This window comes from Pan paniscus, chromosome 1, assembly GCF_029289425.2.
Source record: "Pan paniscus chromosome 1, NHGRI_mPanPan1-v2.0_pri, whole genome shotgun sequence".
In the NCBI taxonomy this organism is placed as follows: Eukaryota; Metazoa; Chordata; class Mammalia; order Primates; family Hominidae; genus Pan; species Pan paniscus.
Genome location: NC_073249.2, coordinates 218,078,921 through 218,103,318, shown reverse-complemented (window position 1 = coordinate 218,103,318; position 24,398 = coordinate 218,078,921). Strand labels below are relative to the sequence as shown.

Below are 24,398 nucleotides of genomic sequence, written 5' to 3'. Positions count from 1 at the left end.
TAAGAGATTCTCCTGCCTCAGCCTCCCAAGTAGCTGGGATTACAGGCACACGCCACCATGCCTGGCTAATTTTTTTGTATTTTTAGTTGAGATAGGGTTTCACCATGTTGGTCAGGCTGGTCTCCAACTCCTATACCTCAAGTGATCCACCTACCTTAGCCTCCCAAAGTGCTGGGATTACAGGCATGAGCCACCGTGCTTGGCCAATATCATACCTGTATTCCAAGGTCAATTATGTGTAGTTTTCCAAAAGTCTAAGGACAATGATGTCCATACAGACATGTGTCCTTTAACGAGAGGGATACATTCTGAGAAATGGATCGTTAGGCAGATTGGTCATTGTGTGAACATCATAGAGTATACTTACACAACCTAGATCATACAGCCTACTACACACCTAGGCTATGTGATATATAGCCTGTTTCTCTTAGGCTACAAACCTGTACTGCATGTTAGTGTACCGAACACTCTAGGCAATTAGATGCTTATGCCAATTATGGTGAGTATTTGTGTATCTAAACATGTCTAAACATAGAAAAGATACAGTAAAAATATGGCATTATAACCTTGTGGGACCACTAGGGTATATTTGGTCCATCATAGAGTGAAATGTTGTTATGTGGCGCATGTGTTACAAATGTGTTCCAAAATTAGTTATGCATATCTATCTGTCTGTAAAACATGTCAATTCCTCTTGGTCCTGTTAGTTTCTAGACATTAATTGTGTGTCCTGGGTTGAAGTAGGGATGTGTCTCTCACATTCCTGATGTTCCCATACTTTTTTTCTTTTATTTTAGGACAGCGTCTCTCTTTGTCGCCCAGGCAGGAGTGCAGTGGCATGATCTCGGATCACTGCAACAACCTCCTCCCACGGTCAAGTGATTCTTGTGCCTCAGCCTCCTGAGTGGCTGGGATTACAGACGTGTGCCACCACGCCCAACAAATTTTTGTATTTTTAGTAGAAACAGGGTTTCGCCCTGTTGGTCAGGCTGGTCTTGAACTCCTGGCCTCAAGTGATCCACCTGCCTTGGTCTACGAAAGTGCTGGGATTACAGGCATGAGCTACCATACCCGGCCATATTACCATCCTTTATCATCTTCTGTATGTAGGTTTTTTGGCAAGTTTATGTTTTCTCATTTTCTTCATTTCAGTACTCCTTACTTTTTCCTGTCGTAATTAATCCGTATGTGTCTTTTATGTATATCAAATCCGTTTGTGAGTTACACACCAGATTTGTTATGTGGCCTGTCAATGGTTGATTTTAACTTTGTTTAATGTCCTCAAATTTAACCCTTGTGCTTATGTTTGGTTTTTATCTCAGAGGATAGTTACTACTAACATAACAGTGCTTCACAGTATAGACTGCTGATATTTTACAAAGCACCTCCACATTCATTAAAACCCCACTGCAAAAGAGATGGAGGTTCTAGGTTCAGGTAACAAGTAAGCAGTGGGGTTGAGACTAGAATCCACGTCTGGTTACTCCTAGTACAATATTTTTGTTTTGTCTTTTACTATACTACTTTACCTTTTTCACTAATAGTTTTGGAGTTTTTATGTTGATAGCAAATATGTTCATGTCTCCTCCTAACTGGAGAGTTTCTTAACCTTTGGTTCTATTGCCAAATGTTAGATGAGAGCTTTTGAGATCCATGGTAGAAGTCACAAAGATGAGGGCTATTTTGTCAGTCCCTTATAACTTCTCCCCCAAAGAGTTTGATTACAGCAGTAGCATAGTCTGGCTTTAACCTACAGCTCTCTGAGTGATGCCATTCTTTTTGGTTAAAGTACCTGTGATGTCCCTTCCAATGCCTAACACTTGGTACCAGTTCTTAGTGCTTCTGGTTTTCTAAGTTGCCACCTGCAGTAAGAAGCAGCCCTTCTTAGGTCCCTGAAATGTTACCAAAAGTTACTATTGTTGGCTTTGGAGCAGGTGAAACAAGCAGTCAGGGTGGATCTTGGCCGCATGGGTGTTTGTGCTTTGTTATGTGTACAGGGATCCTAACAGGCTTTCTGCTGCAGAAATGCAAACTCTGCCAAAAATAATCAAGAGATAAGAATCAGAATTTCTTCTTGTCTTCTCTGAAGTTTGGGAGCCTCTGGTGGAGCAAGTAATTGGGATTCCTACAGTGACCATTTCACCATTGAAACCTGCAAAGAGACAGATATGCTGAACTACCTCATCGAGTGTTTCGACCGAGTTGGAATAGAGGAAAAAAAAGCACCAAAGGTAATATGAAATGGATTAACTTAAAAAAAAAAAAAAAGCCTAGTTATTTGTTTGATTATCCCCACCCCTGGAGCATTCATTCATTTATTCAATCAGTAAAGCAATTATTGAGCATTTGCCATGTGCCAGGCACAGTACTAGGAACTTAGGATGTGTCGATGAACAAAACAGAGATCCCTGCCCTCGTGGAGCTCACATTCTAGTAGAGACAGAGCCAAGGTTTGAACCTAGATGGCCTGGCTTCAGAGTCCTCTCTTGACCACACTGTAGCTCGGTACCGCCAGTGACTCATATGGCCCTGATAATTCTACTGCTTTGTTATAATAACCAACATTATAGAGCCTCTGTAGATTGCCAAGGACTGTGCCAGGTCGACATTAGCTTGTATCCTCAGTTGTTCTGTTAGTGCAGTGGAACCCGGTATAACATAGGCATTCTTTTTTCAACATATGACTAAGCAAAGGACTCTCAGAGAGATTAAGTACTTGTCCAGAATCACGTAAATAATAAGTTGCAAGGCTGGGCTTAAACTCAGTAAGCTACCCTTTTCCCATCACTTCTCTTGACTGGCTTCATTGTTTTCTCATTTTATTCCTATTTCATTTTCTGATTTTAGTTTTACGTTAGAAACGAACCTCGTTGCCCACTGGTTAGTTTCATATTTGTAAAGGGCCTTCTTTGGGCTTTGTTGTACTTAGCCTTAGTGGAAGCGAAATGAGTGGGCATGTCTCCAAGGTTTTTTGTTTTTTTGTTTTTTGAGATGGAGTCTCGTTCTCTCACCCAGGCTGGAGTGCAGTGGCGCTATCTCAGCTCACTGCAACCTCCACCTCCTAGGTTCAAGCAATTCTCCTGCCTCAGCCTCCTGAGTAGCTGGGATTACAGGCACCTGCCACCACACCCAGCTAATTTTTTTTTTTTTCTTTTGAGACGGAGTTTCACTCTTGTTGCCCAGGCTGGAGTACAATGGCACAATCTCGGCTCACCGCAACATCTGCCTCCTGGGTTCAAGTGATTCTCCTGCCTCAGCCTCCCGAGTAGCTGAGATTACAGGCATGAGCCACCATGCCCAGCTAATTTTGTATTTTTAGTAGAGATGGGGTTTCTCCATATTAGTCAGGCTGGTCTCTAACTCCCGACCTCATGTGATCCGCTCACCTTGGCCTCCCAAAGTGCTGGGATTACAAGTGTGAACCACTGCACCCGGCACACCCAGCTAATTTTTATTTTATTTTTTTTTAGTGGAGATGGGGTTTCACCATGTTGGCCAGGCTGGTCTTTGTTTTTTTTTTTTTTGAGATGGAGTCTCACTCTGTCACCAGGCTGGAGTGCAGTGGCGCAATCTCGGCTCACTGCAATCTCTGCCTCCTGGGTTCAAGTGATTCCCCTGCCTCAGCCTCCTGAGTAGCTGGGACTACAGGCGTGCACCACCACGTCTGGCTAATTTTTTGTCTTTTAGTAGAGACGGGGTTTCACCATGTTGGCCAGGATGGCGTCGATCTCCTGACCTTGTGATCCGCCCTTCTTGGCCTCCCAAAGTGCTGAGATTACAGGCGTGAGCCACCGCGCCCGGCCCAGGCTAGTCTTAAACTTCTGACCTCAAGTGATTTGCTTGCCTTGGCCTCCCAGAGTGCTGGAATTACAGGTGTGAGCCACCGCGCCTGGCCTCCAAGGTTCTTAAGTATAAGTTTGGTCACCTCAAACTTACGCTTCTTTCTTCTCTGACATCAGTTTCTGCAGAGGCAGTACACTTGGAAGGCACAGTTACTGTAGCTCGTTCACTAAGAATAAAGGAAGAGGAAAGCACGCTGTTTACTGATGGTCCATCCCTTTTAACTCTTATTTTTAACAGCATGGAATTGTATTGTTTGTTTCTTGTCGTCCTCACTTCCACCTTTCCTTTTCAGATGTGCAGCCAGCCAGCAGTCAGCCAGCTTCTGAGCAACATCCGCTCACAGTGCATATCCCATACTGCTTTAGTACTACAAGGCTCCCTAACACAGCCCAGGTATGAAGACCCGTGACATGCTTGATTAGCAGGCAGAGAGCCCTAGCCATCAGTGGACATCAGGCTCTCTGGCCATTCTTGCACCACCTTAGTAACTCCCTTCCTCACCTGTAAAATGAAGGTCCCTTTCCTTCGCTAAAATACTATGAAAATAAACACTCCTTTCTTCCTCATCTTCTAAAGTAGTACAAAGCATATTTTAAAAAGAAATTAGTTATGTTTTAAGAATTCTGCCTGCTTTTTGAAATAGACCATTGTTGAACTATGTGGACAAGCATGGCAGAAAATTAGTAACTGACTATACAGCAACTGCCTGAAGTTGGTGGAGGTATTTGATAAAATGTGTAGATCATCACACATGTATAACACGGTCAATTTCTGTTACTGAGTAATAAACAATAGTAATGGAATGGATAGTTTAGGAATCAACCAAAGTGCTACATTATTTGCTTCTGAGAATCCTATAAAGGTTGCAAATTTTTGTTTTTATTTTGTTTTTAAAAATTTTTTTTCTTTGCCTCTCAGTCTTCTAAAGGTAGCAAGTTTTTAAAAAGGATGTGTATTTCATTTCTTTTATATAAAAAATATCTAAAGGGAAAAGCTTACATTTAAAAGTTTAGGCCGAGCATGGTGGCTCACACCTGTAATCCCAGCACTTTGGGAGGCTGAGGCTGGCGGATCACCTGAGGTCAGGAGTTTGAGACTAGCCTGGCCAACATGGCAAAATTCCGTCTCTACTAAAAATACAAAAGACTTAGCTGGGCATTGTGGCATGTGCCTGTAATCCCAGCTACCTGGGAGGCTGAGGCCAGAGAATCGTTTGAACCCAGGAGGTGGAGGTTGCAGCCGAGATCGTGCCACTGCACTCCAGCCTGAGTGACAGAGCAGGACTCTGTCTCAAAAAATAAAAATTAATAAAATAATAAAAAATTAAAAGTTTACAGGCCAGGCTCATGCCTGTAATCCTATCACTTTGAGAGGCCAAGGCAGATGGATTGCCTGAGCTCAGGACTTCATGACCAGCCTGGGCAACATGGTGAAACCCTATCTCTACTAAAAATACAAAAAATTAGCTGGGCATGGTGGCACGCACCTGTAATCCCAACTACTGGGGAGGCTGAGGCACGAGAATTGCTTGAACCCGGGAGGTGGAGGTTGCAGTGAGCTGAGATCACGCCACTTCGCTCCAGCCTGGGCAACAGAGCAAGACTGTCTCAAAAAATAATAATACTACTAAATAAATAAAAATTCACAAACATAACATTACATTTATTTATTCTAGGTGTTCTTATGTTATTTTGTATGCCATAACCATATGTTTTTGAAACTTTTCAAAAAGAAGGAAAATTATATACATGTACCAAAACTTTAAAAAACGTTCCTTGATTAAAATTAATAAGCCCTCAGCCACTACTAATATTTTTTCCCCCAATTTAGATGAGGCATAAAGAAACATATAATACGGCCAGGCGTGGTGGCTTACATCTGTAATCCCAGCACTATGGGAGGCCAAGGCAGGTGGATCACCTGAGGTCAGGAGTTTGGGACCAACATGGTGAAACCCCATCTCTACTAAAAATACAAAAATTAGCCAGGCGTGGTGGCAGGCGCCTGTAGTCCCAGCTACTTGGGAGGCTGAGCAGGAGAATCACTTGAACCCGGGAGGCGGAGGTTGCAGTGAGCCGAAATTGCGCCACCATACTCCAGCCTGGGCAACAGAGCGAGACTCCATCTCTAAAAAACAACAAACAACAACAACAAAAAACATATAATACTTCTTTTTTATTTTTATTTATTTATTTATTTTTAAGAGACAGAATCTCACTCTGTTGTCTAGGCTGGAGTGCTCACTATAACCTCAAACTCCTGGGCTCAAGCAGTCCTCCTGCCTCAGCCTTCCAAGTAGCCAGGACTCCAGGCACACACCATCTTGCCCAGTTGATATTTTCATCTTTTGTAGAGACAGAGTCTTGCTGTGTTGCCCAGACTGGTCTTCAACTCCAGGCCTCAAGTGATCCTCCCACCTCAGCCTCCCAAAGTGCTGGTATTGCAGGCGTGAGCCACCGTGCCTGGCCATGCTTCCTTTTTTCAGTGCTTCATTTTTAAAGGGCTCTATGTAGGAAAAGATGAATTCTTTGAAAATTCCCATAGTGTCTCATTAAAAAGACCAAAAAGTGATTACTATTGGTAAGAAGGGTTAGCTTTCGCCTGAAACTATTTTGCAGAATATTTGGGAGATGTCAAGTTTGACTTTTGACTGGGCAGTTGTTGCTGACATGACATTTCACGTGCCTCTGTAGTGAGTTGACTTCATCACCGTCCCTAATGTTCATGGGTCCACAGGTCCTTGCAGCAGCCGTCCTTCCTAGTGCCGTATATGCTGTGTAGGAATCTCCCATATGGCTTCATTCAGGAACTGGTGAGAACCACTCACCAGGATGAAGAAGTGTTCAAGCAGGTACGGTCGTATGAGTTTGCTCTTGCAAATTTTAGCCTGAGAGCCTCTATGTCGAGGCTAATTTCTGACCATACGTTGAAAACTTTTGCCTGAATTCGAACATCCATGTGTTATTAGAGAGAAGGCCTACCCAATATTCTTTTGAGGAAATCAGATTGACAGCTGCATTGTTCAAATCATGTGCCCATTTCAACAAATCAGTCAAACATCTATCTTCTAAACAAGGTCTACACTAGGTGCTTCGGGCAATATGAAAAAAATATGTAAGGCTCCGTTCCTGATTTCAAGGAGCTTTTAAAACAAGAATACCCAGAGACGGCATAAGGCATGATATGCATCTGCCAGATAAATAGTGTCAAAAATTCATTCTCTGAGTTTGTAAGATTAACTTAATGACCATATTAGCTCATTGGCAGCCTGCATGCCATATAGAATCTTTGTCTTCTTCCCACTAGGAAAGATGTCTCATATCTTCCTAATTATTTCATTTGGTATTTATACATTGTTTTGGTATCTCATTGTGTAAAGCCAGGTGAAAATGCAGATATGTAGTGCTTAAAAATAAAGCTGTGTACGTAGTCTTGAAGGTTTCTTCCAAGGCGAAACTTTGTTGTTAACATTGCTGTTTGAAGGACCTGTTTGGGAAAGTAAGCACTTTGCCTTTAGCAACTGTCACACAAGTTTTTTCCCTGATGAAAGGGCTTTTATCAAATTTTCTTACAGTTTGCTGTATCATCACTTCCTTTTTTGTGACTACAGAGAATAACAGAGGCAATAGCTATAATTGGTATGATTCCTTTCACTCTGTTTTATACCTAAGATTATTTATAACTGTTAATTTTAAGACCTTTGAATTCTTGGGAATTGTGTTTTCAGCAGTCTTCAAAATATTTGTAAAAGAAGCAGCCAGGATCCAAGAATAAAAATTCCAGTTAGTGTTGTGTATTCTGTCTGGAATTCACTAGCTGTTTATCTTAGGTGATGATCTTACTGACTAATGGAAATATTAATGGCAACATAGTGAGCTTTTCTTCTCTAGAAGGGTAAGTGAACTCTCAGGAAAATAAATCACTGTCGGCCGGGCGCAGTGGCTCACGCCTGTAATCTCAACACTTTGGGAGGCTGAGGCGGATGGATCGCCTGAGGTCAGGAGTTCGAGACCAGCCTGGCCAACGTGGTGAAACCCGGTCTCTACTAAAAATGCAAAAATTAACTGGGTGTGGTGACGGGTGCCTGTAATCCCAGCTACTTGGGAGGCTGAGGTAGGAGAATTGCTTGAACCAAGGAGACGAGGTTGCAGTGAGCCGAGATTACACCACTGCATTCCAGCCTGGGTGACAGAGCAAGACTGTCTCAAAAAAAAAAAAAAATTACTGTCTTGGAAGGTTTGAGTGATACACTACATTAAAGAGGTAATGGGTAGTAATTAGAATACTTTTCCTATTCAAGAAGATACCATTTGAGGAATCGAGTAGTTCTCTCTATATAAAATCAGCCCAGTGACCAGCTGAAAGGGGTATATTGAGCCTACTTTATTCATAAACAAACTTACACAAGAGGTTATGAAATGACCTCTGGGTGTTTTTTGTTTGTTTGTTTCCCCATCACCAGCTTTGGACAGAGAAGTCCTGCATTTTTTAAATTAAGATGAAATTCATATAACATCAAACCACCGTTGTTGTTTTGTTTTGTTTTGTTTTGTTTTTTGAGATGGAATTTTGCTCTTGTTGCCCAGGCCGAAGTGCAATGGCATGATCTCGGCTCACTGCAACCTCCGCCTCCCGGGTTCAAGCGATTCTCCTGCCTTAGCCTCCCAAGTAGCTGGGATTACAGGCGCCTGCCACCACACCCAGCTAATTTTTTGTATTTTTATTAGAGACGGGGTTTCACCATGTTGGCCAGACTGGTGTTGAATTCCTGATGTCAGGTGATCCACCCGCCTCAGCCGCCCAAAGTGCTGGGATTACAGGCATGAACCAGCACACCTGGCCTCAAACCACCATTTTGAAGTGTACAATTCAGTGGCATTTACTACATTCACAGTGTTATACGACCACCACAGACCTGTTTATTCTATTAATTAATTAATTAATTTTGAGGGTGAGTCTCTCTCTGTTACCCAGGCTGGAGTGCAGTGGCGCCGTCTCAGCTCACTGCAACTTCCACCTTCTGGGTTCGAGCGATTCTCCTGCCTCAGCCTCCCAAGTAGCTGGGATTATAGGTGCGTACCACCATGCCCAGCTAATTTTTGTATTTTTAGTAGAGATGAAGTTTTGTCATGTTGGCCAGGCTGGTCTTGAACTCTTGGCCTCAAGGCTGGTCTTGAACTCTTGGCCTCAAGTGGTCCGCCCACCTCGGCCTCCCAAAATGCTGGGATTACAAGTGTGAACCACAGCGCCTGGCCCAGACCTGTTTGTTTTTAATCCCAGAATTCTGCTGACTTTTCAGCCACTCAGTGTTGAATACTCTTTGTCTTTTCTTATGTGCTACCATGTGTTTTATCTAGAGAGGAATGATAACTGGGATGGAGCTGTTGGACTGTAAAGCAGCATTTTACCTTTTTGTCTTGAAAGAGTGGCAAATGCGAATTATTAAATCTTTGACTGAAATATCTACCTCCTTTTAATGTTTGAGAAATGTTCACAGATAAATAAATAGCAGCTAGAATTTAGGACTGGAGGTGGATACTTACAGTATTTTTAATCAGTGCTAGGAGGTATTCATTTGAAAATTAAAGAATTATTTAAAATATATAGGTCAGGCCAGGCATGGTGGCTCACGCCTGTAATCCTAGCACTTTGGGAGGCTGAGGCAGGTGGATCGCCTGAGCTCAGGAGTTCGAGACCAGGCTGGGCAACATGGCAAAACCCCATCTCTACTCAAAATACAAAAAATTAGCTGGCGCAGAAGTGCATGCCTGTAGTCCCAGCTACTTGGGAGGCTGAGGCAGGAGAATCTCTTGAACCCGAGTGATGGAGGCTGCATTTAGCTGAGATCGCGCCACTGCACTCCAGCCTGTGCGACAGAGTGAAATTCTGTCTGGAAAAAAAAAAAAGAAAAAGAAAAAGATTATGCTTAGTAATATTTTACCTATTGCAAATGAAGCCCTAATTGCACAAAAGGATAACTATACAAGAAAGTGTAATTATATTTTACTTGTAGCCTCCCTAAAAAAAAATTTGGAGATTTTTCAGGATGACCAGTTATGAACTAATTTTTGGTGATTCTGGAACTTCTGTTTGTCTTTTCTTCCTCATTACAATGTTGGCATTCCCCAGCTCCACACCTGAGTGTTACTTCTCCATTTTTATCTGGCTTATGAGAGCAAGTTACTTCTACCTTGATTGTTGGTATTGCAGAAACCATAGAATGATCTCTTCCAGAGCTGTATTGATATCTCACAACACTCCACGGACACTTTGTCATCCAGGGCACCTGTGTTTTATACTGTACTCTTTAAATTATTAAGGTGCTCATGGAATGAAATTAGTAGGAAAGGGAATTTTTCAAGTTTTCTAGTGGCTACATAGTATACTCCTATTACAACTTGTTGGCATTCAGATTGTCAGCTGTTGTTTACAACATTTCTGTTTAATGTTATTAGCCTTGAATCCCAACCAACTCCTTAAATGTGTTGATCAGTGCGTGCATTGTGAAATTTGAAGATGAGCTAGGCTGAGTAAATCTTACATGGTGTTACCTGGTATTAATCATAAATGTATAAAAGTAGATTTGAGTTCCTTTAAGTGCCAATAGCAGGTTAATGTATTAATTACACTATATGTGGAGGTAAGGCTTTCTAACTAAAGATTTCTTTGTAAATTTCGACATTTACCAACTAGCTCTTTGCTCTAACTTAAGTTTAATGTAGTAATAATGTTGATTGTTGGCCTGTTTATCTTGTTTTCCTCAAAATAAATGGGGAAAAGCTTTTAAAAAATATTGATAGAGGGCCAAGCATGGTAGCTCATGCCTGTGATCCCAGCACTTTGGGAGGCTGAGGCGGGTGGATCACGAGGTCAGGAGTTCGAAACCAGCGTGGCCAACAAAGTGAAACCCCGTCTCTACTAAAAATACAAAAATTAGCCAGGTGTGGTGGCACATGCCTGTAATCCCAGCTGCTCGGGAGGCTGAGGCAGGAGAATCACTTGAACCCCAGAGGCACAGGTTGCAGTGAGCCAAGACTGTGCCATTGCACTCCAGTCTGGGTGACAGAGCGAGACTCCATCTCAATATAGATAGATAGATAGATAGATAGATAGATAGATAGATAGATAGATAGATAGATAGAAGGAAATATTGGAACATTTAATTGAATTTTTTAACAGGTTATAGATGCTTGGTAATCAAGAACATATTAGTTGCTGAGATGTGCAGAATTTAATTGAGTAGAGCAACGACTCCTGGAGAGTTCTTCAACAGGCTCCAAATGTATGGGTTTTGTTGAATTACTGGGTTTTGTTGAATTACTGGGGGTCCTGTCAGAGTATTAGAGTTCACCAAACTCCTCTTACTTCTGGAGAATTCAGCTGTATTACTTTATGGTTAGACTTGTCAAAGAACAGGTCAACACTCTGGCTGAATTCTAGACTTTTGTATGCAAAAAAGCTTTTCCCTGGGGAAGGAATGAAATTTGGACATTCAGTTCTAGCACCTTATTTGACATACTTCCCACTCTTAGATTCTCTTAAACTTATATTTCTGATTTTGTTTTTTTTCTTATAGATATTTATCCCCATTTTACAAGGCCTGGCTCTTGCTGCCAAAGAGTGCTCCCTCGACAGTGACTACTTTAAATACCCCCTCATGGTAAAACTTTGTTCTTTTTCTTTAACTCATTCAATAGATGTTTTTCTTTCAGATTATTTTGACATATACTTTTCTTTCAGGTCCATGAGATCAACCTTGTTTTCAAATTTAAAACATGAAATCACTGTGTTGGCCATGCAGAGTGTTTGGTGTGCAGTGAGATGCATCAGTGAAGACAGTTAGCAGCCTGGTACATCTTCCACCTATCCAAGTCCTAGACAGGAGTTAAATGCACTTATTACAATGTACTTTGTATAGCTTATGAAAAAGATAACTTATCCCCTAGCAATGAGCATACCATAGTTGGGATGAAATTTTGTTACTTAAAAAAAAAAAAAACCTATTAAAAATGCAAATAAAAAAGGCAAAGCTGTACATACTAAGAAAATGAATACAATTTTATCTTTATGTGTTTACTTTGTGCAGAAAATCTCAGGGTAGCTCTCTTGTTCACCCTCCCTGTTTCCTAAGGTCATATTTACTTGGGAAGTAGAAATCTGCTTAGCTCTTTAACGCACTTAGAGCAGGCATACATTGTGGACAGAAGCTTCAGCTAGATTCCCATGGGGAGGCTTGAATGTTGTGAAAATGCTGAAACTAGAATGAAAATTAGAAGCTCCTTTCTGTTCTGAATTCGCTTATTTGAAATTTTGGGAGAAAAGTATTTTGAAGTGTTACTGAATATTTTCATTGCAGAAGTGTAAAGGAAAAAATATCAAAATGAAATTAGTTTATTCTATGTATAAATTAAGTCTTATGTAAATTGAGACCATGGTTGTTTTTCTTACTGTATTTATTTCTTTTACTTATTCCACTGATTGGATTCCATTATACCATGAATTCATTACTGACGATCTGTTCTGTGCTAGACACTGGGGATACAGAAGCTAGGAAGACAAGGTCCCTCTCCTCAAGGCACTCATAATCTACTGCAAAAATAAGAGCTACAGCACAACAGTTGAACAGATACTGTGATAAATGTTAAAACAGAGCGGTACACAAAGGGTGTATTTATCTATTTAAAAAATTCAAACCTGTCATGGCACTAAAAGGCTACAAGAATGCTGGGAAATTAGAAGGTGAAACCAGAATTCCTACTTTAAAAAATAATTTTAAGTGGATTTATGCCAGAGCTCTTTCCATTGTACATGTTATTGGGGCTCCTGGTAAAATTCTTTGAATCCTTATGTATTGTTCTGCCTGTGGCAGATAAAAGGAAGTGGAATAATCTGATTGTTCAAAGTTCAGTGATGAAATATTTTAGTGAACACTAATTATCACCATATTATGTAGATGTTCCTTCATGGGACTGTTGGCTTTTGGGTTGTGGTGTGAATTAGCTTGATGTTTCAGTGAGGAGCTTTTAGCATCTGATATCACCAAAATGTCCTTTTGTTCAAAAGACAGAGGCCTCCATTGTGGTAGACAGTGATTTCATTTCGTGCCATTATTGATGCTTGCATAATAACGAGGACACAGTGAGTGAGAGGGTACAATAATGAGAGGCAGGAAGCGGAAGACTGTTGAAGCTAAAATCAGAAATCATTGTGATCATTCTCTAGGTCAGTGGATCCTGCTGTGCCATACGTTGGAATCACCTTGGAATCAGCTGGGGATCTTTAAAGGTGTTTCTGCCTGGCTCCCCACCCCAGACCTTGTGATTTAATTCACCAGGGGTGTGGCATGGCATTGGGGTTTCCAAAGGCTTCCCATGTGATCCTAATATGCAGCCACGTTTGTGAACTCCTGCACTAGGCAGTGAGAACGCTTCCTTCTGAGTTGAGGCTGCCTGAACCTCAAAGGCATCTCAACGTTGTGTCAATGCCTAAATGCACTCTTCGGCTCATGTAGCAACTTCTAGAGCTGCGTCCGAATCACAGAGGAAATTAACTGTTGAAAATAATGTTTGATTGAGTTACCATGGGCATGCTAAATTATGTTTATGTCCCTAAAAAGTGTTTTTCATCGTTCTCTAATGTTAGGATGGTCGGATGTCTGAAGGAAACTGTTGGAATTCTTAAAAGTACTAGAAATCTTGAAACCAAGTTATGTTTTTAAATATGTTTTGAATTTGATAGCTTATTAAATTGTAATTATTTATAGTCATGTTTAACACTGGCAAGAGGAGCCATCTAAAGTTTATGAAATAAATCTTTTTGACATGGAAAGATATGAAGTGGAAAAACTTTTTTGTAAAAAACATATATAGATACAGTACACAAAAATATATCTGAAAACTGTTGCTCAAAATATCAATAGAGGTTATCTTTGAGGGTAAAGCTTGAGTAATTTTTAGTTTCATTTTATATTTCTGTTTTATTTCAAGTTTTTCACATTGCATGTGTTTTAGTTTATTAATCAGAAAAAGTAGTAAAGCTGCTGCCATTTCAGAGGGAATGCATGTGTGCCATTTTAGAGGGAATGAATTTATAGCAGCAGTTAAAACTGTTTCTTTATGCTACAAATGACAGTCAGTTTAAGATGAAATGCATTTAAATGACTCTGATCTTATTTCTAGGCACTAGGTGAGCTCTGTGAAACCAAGTTTGGGAAGACACACCCTGTGTGCAATTTGGTAAGCACTCACCTGATGGGCTTGCACATTTTCAGTGAATATATCATAACCCAGAAGGCATTCCTCTAGTGAGATGGCCTGGAAAATGTCTCTTGAAGGACATTTAGGTGTAGGCGGAGGTAACGTGTCTGGGAGGCTCTCAACTGTTACATTTTTGTTAGACACGTTATATCCTGCATTATAGTTGTTCATTTCTATGATTTTTTTTCCCTTTTTTTTCTAAGAATCTCACTCTCTCACCCAGGCTGGATGGAGTGCAGTGGTGGGATCTTGGCACACTGCAGCCTACGCCTCCTGGATTCAAGTGAGTCTCGTGCCTCAGCCTCCCAAGTAGCTGGGAATACAGGCATGCATTACCATGTGAGGCTAATTGTTTTGTATTTTTAGTAGAGATGGAGTTTTACCATGTTGGCCAGGCTGGTCTTGAACTACTGACCTCAGGTGATCCACCCGCCTCAGCCTCCCAAAGTGGTGTTGGGTTACAGGCGTGAGCCACCGCACCGGGCCTGTTTTTTTTCCTTGACAAGTATTGTACAACTAAACTAACAAGAGGTATGGAAAAGTTATTCGAGTCCTTTGGTGGTATAAGAAGAGTTCATTTGAACTTCATCAAATAGTATCCTGAAACTTAAACATTCTTTTTTTTGAGACAGAGTCTCACTCTGTCACCCAGGCTGGAGCGCAGTGGCGTAATCTCAGCTCACTGCAACCTCTGCCTCCTGGGTTCAAGCGATTCTCTTGGCCTCAGCCTCCCCAGTAGCTGGGATTACAGGCGCACACCACCACGCCCTGCTAATTTTTGTATTTTTAGTAGAGACGGGGTTTCTCCATGTTGGCCAGGGTTGTCTCGGACTCCTGACCTCAGGTGACCCACCCCCACCCACACTGGCCTCCCAAAGTGCTGGGATTACAGGCGTGAGCCACCATGCCTGGCTGAAACATAAAAGTTTTAATAATATCTTGTGAAAATACAGAGGAGCTGGAGAGTTTTCATTACATTTTTACCCCACCGGCCTGTTCAGCAGCTTGACTGGCTCTTCCATCTTCTGCCTAGGTTGCTTCTTTGCGGTTGTGGTTGCCGAAATCCTTAAGTCCTGGCTGTGGGCGGGAGCTGCAGAGACTCTCTTACTTAGGGGCTTTCTTTAGCTTCTCAGTCTTTGCAGAAGATGATGTAAGTATAGTGGCTACTTGTACTTTGCTGCCCTTTTATTCAGATTCTTTCCCAAATGTGCATTATATGTTGACTGCATTTTTTCCTTCTCTTTCCAGGTTAAAGTGGTTGAAAAATACTTCTCAGGGCCTGCCATTACCCTGGAAAACACTCGTGTGGTTAGCCAATCATTGCAGCATTACTTAGAGCTCGGAAGGGTAAGTGTTCAGAAAACAAATCCAGAGGAAGTATCAAAGATGAGCTCCAGATACAGAGCTTTTATTTTGTAGACTGGACTATGCCCAGTAGACAAACGGCTAACAAAAGCCAATTCGATCTTACATAAAAAAGATAAACTGTAAGTAAGTAACCTGTGTCTTGAATAACAGGTTGTAACAACAGCAGTATGCTGCCTTTGTATGTAGCATCACTGGGAACTGGTCCTAAGCTTAGTGGCCCGGCTCCTCCTCCAGCTGGCCCTTAGGCATTTACACTGTGAGGGTGAGCAAGAATTGTTAGTTTGCACACACCCTCACTGACTTGCTTATCCCAAATGCAGATTAATATGTCTTCAATTCTCAAACTTAAAGGCAGAGAAGGGCCGGGTGTGATGGCTCATGCCTGTAATCCCAACACTTTGGGAGGCCGAGGGGGGTGGATCACCTGAGGTCAGGAGTTTGAGAACAGCCTGGCCAACATGACGAAACCCCGTCTCTACTAAAAATACAAAAATTAGCCAGGCATGGCAGCGCGTGCCTGTAATCCCAGCTACCTAGCTACTCGGGAGGCTGAGGCACAAGGATCACTTGAACCCAGGAAGTGGAGGTTGCAGTGAGCCGAGATCACGCCACTGCACATCAGCCTGGGCGACAGAGCAAGACTCCATCTCAAAAAAAGAAACAGGCAAAGAAGTTACAGGCTTGGGTAACTAAGGTAATTTTGATCATGGGAAGGAAGTAACAAAGCCTATTTTATTAAAACTGTAACTGCCGGCTGGGCACGTTGGCTAATGCCTGTAATCCCAACACTTTGGGAGGCCGAGATGGGCTGATCACGAGGTCAGGAAGTCAAGACCATCCTGGCCAACATGGTGAAACCTCGTCACTGCTAAAAATACAAAAATTGGCCAAGGCAGGTGGATCATGAGGTCAGCAGTTTGAGACCAGCCTGACCAACATGGTGAAACCCCATCTCTACTAAAATACAAAAAAAATCAGCTGGGCATGGTGGCGGGTGCCTGTAATCCCAGCGACTTGGGAGGCTGAGGCAGGAGAATGGCTTGAAACCGGGAGGCGGAGGTTGCACTGAGCCGAGATGTGCCACTGCACTTTAGCCTGGGCAATAAGAGCAAAACTCCGTCTCAAAAAAAAAAAACAACAAAAATGCAAAAACTAGCTGGGTGTGGCGGCGTGTGCCTGTAATCCCAACTACTCGGGAGGCTGAGGCAGGAGAATGGCTTGAACCTGGGAGGCGCAGGTTGCAGTGAGCCGAGATTGCACCACTGCACTCCAGCCTGGCAACAGAGCTAGACTCTGTCTCAAAAAAAAACAAAAAACTGTAACTGCCTACCTCCCCCACTCCATATTCTGCTTTCATGCTCATTACTTTGACATAGTTGGATATGGATATTTCTTATATTCTTTCACTCAGGCTCTTCTGAAATGAGTAGAAGTGGGAGAGGAGAGAACGTGGGAAGTAGGCTAGCTGTTCGTGAAGTCAAAAAGGAATCATGTGCAAAATAGTTTTAATTTGTTTCTTCTTTTTAAAAATAAATTTCAGCAAGAGCTTTTTAAGATTCTGCATAGTATTTTGTTAAATGGCGAAACCCGTGAGGCTGCTCTCAGTTACATGGCGGCTGTCGTCAATGCCAATATGAAGAAAGCACAGATGCAGGTAGGATTCCTACAGATTGCTTTTCGCTGTTTGTCAAATTCATTCATCTGACCCAGATTTAGTCAGCACCTACCAGGCACTGTTCTAGGAGTGGGGGTACAGTATTGAACAAGGTAGACGAGCTTCCTGCTTTTGTGGAGCCCATGTTCCACAGAATAAACAAGTAGACATATAAATACATGATTTTAGACAGTTGTATAATCAGTGAAGAAAATAGAGCAAAGTAAATGACATGAGAAGAACTGTAGGTACCAGAAGGAAGATCTGAAGGTGATTTTTGATTGGGTGGCAGGAAAGGCCTCCCTGAGGAGGTGACATTTGTTTCATAGGAAGGAGCCAGCCATTGTAGTGGCTGAGAAAAGAGCTATCCAATGTGGAAACGAAGCAGCTTTGGTACAAGCCCAGCACACAGGCTTTTGTGGCTGGAGAAGAGTGAACAGGAGGGAATGTCGGGTCCTGGAGTTAGTGGATAGGCAGGGCGCCATCGGGTTAGGTTTACGTGATCAGAACTGTCATGGGAGGGTTTTCAGCAGGGAAACCACAAAAGCTGCTATGTAGATGGACCAAAACAGAAGGGGGCAGCCAGGAACAGACCCAAGGAGGCAGCTGCAAGGGCGTGAGTGCTTCAGTCCGGGTGAGACAGGCCAGTGGCTGCAGCTGCTTTGCCAGAGGAGAAAAGGGCATCCTTCCTTGATTAGTAATAAATAATGAATGAATGATGTGATATGTATACTCAGAAGCAAAAATCATGTAGAGAGAAGAGCACAGATCTTGTGATTTCTGATCGTGGTTCCACCGTTTACTAACTGCGGGACCTTAGACAGTTACTCCTCTGTGCCTCCATTTCCTCATCTGCTAAGCTGGGGTACTACTGGTACTGGGTTTATTATATATAAAGCTGTTAGAATGGTGCCTGGTACACAGTGATCACTCAACCAATATTAACTATCATTCTTATCATTGTTGTATTATTATTTTTTTCTTAACAGAGGTAATCAAGTTACATTGTTATATTGTTAATGCAGGAGCGTGCTGATGCTGTCACCTAGAGAAACAATGTCACATGATAAGAAGTGGAGCAACTTGTTTTGATGCTCTTGAGGGAAATAAAGAGGAGAAAGAGGCCGGGCATGGTGGCTCACGCCTGTAATCTCAGCACTTTGGGAGGCCGAGGTGGGAGGATCACTTGAGCCCAGGCATTTGAGACCAGCCCTGGAAACATAATGAGACCCCATCTCTACAAAATACACAAAAGTTATCTGGGCATGGTGGCTGGTGCATGCCTATAGTTTCAGCTACTTGGGAGGCTGAGGCAAGAAGAGGATCACTTGAACCAGGGAGGTCGAGACCAGCCTGGGCAACATAGGGAGACCCTGTCTCTACAAAAAAAATAAAAAATTAGCCAGTGTAGTGGCATAGACCTGTAGACCCAGTTATTCAGGAGGCTGAAGTGGGAGGATCACTTAAGCCCAGGAGGTTGAGGCTGCAGTGAGCTATGTTTGCACCACTGCACTACAGCCTGGGCAACAGAGTAAAACCCTGTCTCAAAAAAAAAAAAAAAGAAAGAAAGAAACATTTATTGTGTTTCTACTTACTAATGTTGAGGCTCAGGCAAATCACTTCAGGGTCTCTGAGTCTTTATTTCCTCCTGCATAAAATGTTAACAGCAGTATTACGGACCTGTAAGAATTATTGTGATGGTTCAGTAAAAGAATGTATAAAATGGCCGGGCGTGGTGGCTCATGCCTGTAATCCCAGCACTTTGGGAGGGTGAGACGGGCGTATCACCTGAGGTCAGGAGTTCGAGACCAGCCTGGCCAATATGGTGAAACCTCATCTCTACTAAAAATACAAAAAATTTGCCGGACGTGATGGCGGGTGCCTGTAATCCCAGCTACTCGGGAGGCTGAGGCAGGAGAATCACTTGAACCCGGGAGGCGGAGGTTGTAGTGAGCGAGGATCGCGCCACTGCATTCTAGCCTGGGCAACAAGAGTGGAACTCCATCTCAAAAAAAGAAAAGAAAAGAATGTATAAAATGCCTCTTATATAAATAATAATTATATAATAGGTAGTATTCAACAAGTAGCACCTGCTAATATAGAATCAATGGAATGACAGTGGTGATGAGATATATGTCTTCTCATTGACTTTAGGATACAGTTATGTTTGAAAGTTCCGTCTGCTTTCTTACAAAGTTTGCCAAAATTTCTATTCATGTTATTTTAAATACTTTTTCTTGGCTGGTCACAGTGGCTCACACCTGGAATCCCAGCACTTTGGGAAGCTGAGGTGGGTGGATCAGTTTAGGTCCCAGCTACTTGGGAGGCTAAGGTGGGAGGATTGCTTGAGCCTGGGAGGCGGAGGTTGCAGCCGAGATCACAGCCCTTCACTCCAGCCTGGGCAACAGAGTGAGACCCCATCTCAAAAAAAATTTTTTTAATGTTTGAAAATACTTTTTCTTTTCAACTTTCACAGACAGATGATAGATTGGTGTCTACAGATGGATTTATGCTGAATTTCCTTTGGGTACTGCAGCAGCTAAGTACAAAAATCAAGTTAGAAACAGTTGATCCCACGTATATTTTTCACCCAAGATGTCGGATTACTCTTCCAAATGATGAGACGCGTGTGAATGCAACGATGGAAGATGTGAACGACTGGCTGACTGAACTCTGTGAGTACTGTGTTCATGACTCGGTCATTAAAACACTGCCCTCTTGTCTGCGTGCTAGTAATTCCTCACAGATTGTTACCACCTCACCATAAAATGAACTTAAGAGATAGAGAAACATAATAAAAATTAATACAGTAGGCCTGGTGTGGTGGCTCATACCTATAATCCCAGCACTTTGGGAGGCCGAGGCAGGCGGATCACGAGGTCAGGAGTTCAAGACCAGCCTGACCACCATGGTGAAACCCCGTCTCTACTAAAAATACAAAAATTAGCAGGGCATGGTGGCACGCGCCTGTAATCCCAGCACTTTGGGAGGCTGAGGTGGGCAGATCAAAAAAGGTCCAGAGTTCATGACCAGCCTGACCACCATGGTGAAACCCCATCTCTACTAAAAATACAAAAATTAGCGGGTGTAGTGGCACACACCTGTAATCCCAGCTACTCAGGAGGCTGAGGCAGGAGAATCGCTTGAACCCAGGAGGCTAAGCTTGCATTGAGCTGTGATCATGGCACTGCACTCCAGCCTGGGCAACAGAGTGAGACTCTGTCTCAAAAAAAAAAAAAAAACAGATACAAATTGAAAAAAAAAATTCAAGTTATCATAATATATCTATAAAAAAGCCAAAACCAAAGTGATAAAATAGAATGTAAGTTTTTGAAGAAGTAGGTGATATTTAATCAATTTATTTAACCTATCTAAAGTGAATTCTGGTGGTTCATAGCAAAAATTATAATACTGTTGTTCTCAATAATTCTACTTTTCAGGTTATATTCCCAAAGTTGGAGGAAAAAGGAATAATTTTGTTTACATAAATCCTCCCAGTAGTACTATTATTTATAATAGAAAAAAATTAGAAAAAAGAAATATGCAGGGAAACGGCTCTGGAATCAGTAGTTTATTAACATAATTTAATACCATTTCGAGATTTAAATATTTCTGTATTGTGTTGAAAAATGGAGATTTTATACAATACATCAGTAAGGAACATCACCAAAGATTGTTGATGGGCTGGGAATGGTGGCTCACATCCATAATCCCAGCACTTTTGGAAGCTGAGGTGGGAGGATAGCTTGAGCCCAGGAGTTCAAGACCAGCCTGGGCAAAATAAGGAAACCCCATGTCTACAAAGAAAAAAATTAGCCCAGCATGGTGGCACATGCCTGTGTTCCCAGCCACCCAGGAGACTGAGGCAGGAGGATTGCCTGAGCCCAGGAAATTGAGGCTGCAGTGACCTGTGATCTTACCACTGCACTGCAGCCTAGGCGACAGAGTAAGGCCCTCAAAAAAAAAAAAGATCGTGATGGACATCTGTATGCACATTTAACGAGGTAGGACAGAATACGGTGGTCCTTGAATGGAGCTAACACGAATTCTCTTCTTCTTGTAGTATTGTTTAAGTTTATAATTGCAAAAGTATCCTTAAACTTCTGGCCGGGCATGGTGGCTCACGCCTGTAATCCCAGCACTTTGGGAGGCCAAGGAGGGTAGATTGCCTGAGGTCAGGAGTTCGAGACCAGTCTGAGCAACATGGTGAAACCTCGTCTCTCCTAAAAATGCAAAAGTAGCCAGGTGTGGTGGCACACGCCTGTAATCCCAGCTTACTAGGGAGGCTGAGGCAGGAGAATCACTTGAACCTGGGAGACGGAATTTGCAGTAAGCCAAGATCGTGCCATTGCACTTCTGCCTGGGTGACAAGAGCAAAACTCCATCTCAAATAAATAAATAAATAAATAAATAAATAAAAAGTATCTTTAAACTTCATAAAAATTCAAATGTAATTTTCTCTTCTGAATTCAGCTTTTTCTCTGATTGAGACATGTAATAGATTTTATTTAGGGAATGATGTTATTTTTCCTAGATGGCGATCAGCCTCCATTTTCTGAGCCGAAATTCCCTACGGAGTGCTTCTTTCTCACCCTGCATGCTCACCACCTCTCTATTCTGCCTAGTTGCCGTCGCTATATCCGCAGACTCCGGGCTATCCGGGAGCTCAATAGGTATGTGCCATGATACCGTGTCCTGGGATTGCCTGAGTTACCACTTTTTCTCAGGGGCAAGCAATTCCATTGTGAACAGTAGTTTTGAATGTTGGGGGAGGTATGTACGTTATATAGTGTTCTGTCTGCCTCCACCGCCATCCATGTTGCTCAGTTGTCCAGAGTTCTTTACCTGGTGAAGTGATCCAAACCTTGATTTCTGAGAGTTCTGAACCCTGGGTATTTCACTCTGTTTATGGTTACTACAGACTTCCATTAACTTTTCCCACTGGGCATACGTTACCAGGAGGCACTTCAAACTTTAAAAGTTTAAAGGTTCCCCTGGGTTTCAGACATACCCCTTCTTCCCTGGACTGTGAAAAAGTAACCATGGTTTCCCTTGATAACCAAGATCATTTACTCCTGCCTACATGCAATTCTCTTTTTGGCTTGTTCTGTGGCATGAGGGGTCCAAAATGGCCAGATAGCAGCCTCAAATTTCCAATTCATTAGCACCATCGTTGTGTTTCTTACTCTAAGCATTTTTTCCTGTGTACTAACACCAACAAACAGAAGTCACAGGAACACAGAAGCAAATATTTTTGAGCAGCTTATCTGCAATAATAATGATGCCACTTCTGCTTTTTGGTCTAGAACCTGCGTAGTCTGGCTATGAGAGAAACTGAATCATATTTATATCCCTGTATCTACCTTGCTTAAATCACTTACTAATTCTTTTTTTTTTTTTTTTTTTTGAGACGGAGTCTCGCTCTGTTGCCCAGGCTGGAGTGCAGTGGTACGATCTCAGCTCAGTGCAACCTCTGCCTCCCAGGTTCAAGCAGTTCTCCTGCTTCAGCCTCCCGAGTAGCTGGGATTACAGATGTGCACCACCACGCCCGGCCAATTTTTTTTTTTTTTTTTTTTTTTTTGATGGAGTCTCGCTCTGTAGTCCAGGCTGGAGTCCAATGGCGTGATCTCAGCTCACTGTAACCTCTGCCGCCTGGGTTCAAGCAATTCCCCTGTCTCAGTCTCCTGAGTAGCTGGGACTACAGGCGCCCACCACTACGCCCAGCTAATTTTTTGTATTTTTAGTAGAGACGGGGTTTCACCGTGTTAGCCAGGATGGTCTTGATCTCCTGACCTCGTGATCCGCCCGCCTCGGCCTCCCAAAGTGCTGGGATTACAGGCGTGAGCCCACGCACCTGGCCCAATTTTTTGTATTTTTTGTAGAGACGGGGTTTCTCCACGTTGGTCAGGCTGGTCTCAAATTCCTGACCTCAGGCGATCCGACTGCCTCCGCCTCCCAAAGTGCTGAGATTACAGGTGTGAGCCACCGTGCCTGGCCTAAAATCACTTACTAATTCTAATAGTTAACTCTGCAAATTCTCTGTGATTTACTTTCTACACATAATCATGTCTATAAATGATGACAATTTTATTTCTTGTACTTTTTTTTTCATGCCTTAGTGCCCAGGCTGTAATTTTTAGTACAATGTTGAATAGAAATAACCTCGAAATTTCCATCTTGTTTCAGTTGGTGGAGGAAAGCTTTCTATATATCTTCAGTTACCAGATTAAGAAAATTTCCTTTTATTTCAATAGTTAGTTCCCTTAGCACTGGTTGAATTTTATTAAATACTTTTGCCATATCTATTGAGGAGACTAGACTTTTTTCTTCTCTATTCTGTTAATGTGGTTGAATTATATCAGTTGGTTTTCTGTTATTAAACCAGTCTTTCTTTCCTGGAGTAAACTTAACTTTTATATTAATGTTTTTATATCTAATTGGATATACAATTTGCTAATATTCTGTTTAGGATTTTTGCATCTGTTCAAAAGAAAGCCTGACCTGTAATTTTCATTTCTTGTTAAGTGCATCTCAAATTTTGGTATCAAGGTTATGCCGCCTTATAGAAGAAACTGGGGGCTGGGCACAGTGGCTTACGCCTGTAATCCCAACACTTTGGGAGGCCGAGGCGGACGGATCACCTGAGGTCAGGAGTTGGATGCTAGCCTGGCCAACATAGTGAAAACCCGTCTCTACTAAAAATACAAAAATTAGCTGGGCATGGTTGGCGCATGCCTGTAATCCCAGCTACTTGGGAGGCAGTAGCAGGAGAATCGCTTGAACCTGGGAGGCGGAGGTTGTAGTGAGCCAAGACCGAGCCACTGCACTCCAGCCTGAGCAAGAGTGAGACTCTGTCTCAACAAAAGAAAAAAAAAAAGAAGGAACTGGAGAATATTCTCCTGTTTTTTATGTTCCCTGGAAGAGTTCATTGTTTAAGAATTATGTTGTTTCTTCCTTAAATGTCAGAAAAAATTCAGTGATGAAGTTGTTAGGGCTTAAGAGTTTTCTGTGTGGGGATGTTTTTAATTATGGATTTAAGTCAGTTAACATATATAAGACTACTTAGATTTTCATTACATCTTGTGTCAGTTTTTCTAAAGTTTGAAAATGTTTTGGCATGAAGTTGTTCATAATATCCTTTTATCATTTTAATGTCTGTAGGATCCTTATTATTTCTGCTTTTATTTATTTATTTATTTATTTATTTTAGTTTTTGAGAGGAGTTTCACTCTTGTTGCCCAGGCTTGTTGCCCAGGCAGGAGTGCAATGGTGCAATC

At 42.2% G+C, this 24,398-nt stretch overlaps 1 protein-coding gene across 3 annotated transcripts in view; it reads left to right on the top strand.

Annotated features, from left to right (window-relative positions):
- Positions 1 to 24,398, top strand: part of UBE4B (ubiquitination factor E4B) — a 147,886-nt gene that overhangs the window by 82,501 nt on the left and 40,987 nt on the right. For all 3 annotated transcript variants that reach the window (XM_003822106.6, XM_008975635.6, XM_063594812.1), the window contains 10 exons: positions 2,090 to 2,231; positions 4,136 to 4,236; positions 6,580 to 6,694; positions 11,420 to 11,503; positions 14,022 to 14,078; positions 15,133 to 15,249; positions 15,348 to 15,446; positions 17,008 to 17,121; positions 19,598 to 19,796; positions 21,656 to 21,794. In XM_003822106.6, coding sequence (XP_003822154.1) covers positions 2,090 to 2,231; positions 4,136 to 4,236; positions 6,580 to 6,694; positions 11,420 to 11,503; positions 14,022 to 14,078; positions 15,133 to 15,249; positions 15,348 to 15,446; positions 17,008 to 17,121; positions 19,598 to 19,796; positions 21,656 to 21,794 — 1,167 coding nt within the window. The remainder of the gene's footprint in view (positions 1 to 2,089; positions 2,232 to 4,135; positions 4,237 to 6,579; positions 6,695 to 11,419; positions 11,504 to 14,021; positions 14,079 to 15,132; positions 15,250 to 15,347; positions 15,447 to 17,007; positions 17,122 to 19,597; positions 19,797 to 21,655; positions 21,795 to 24,398) is intronic.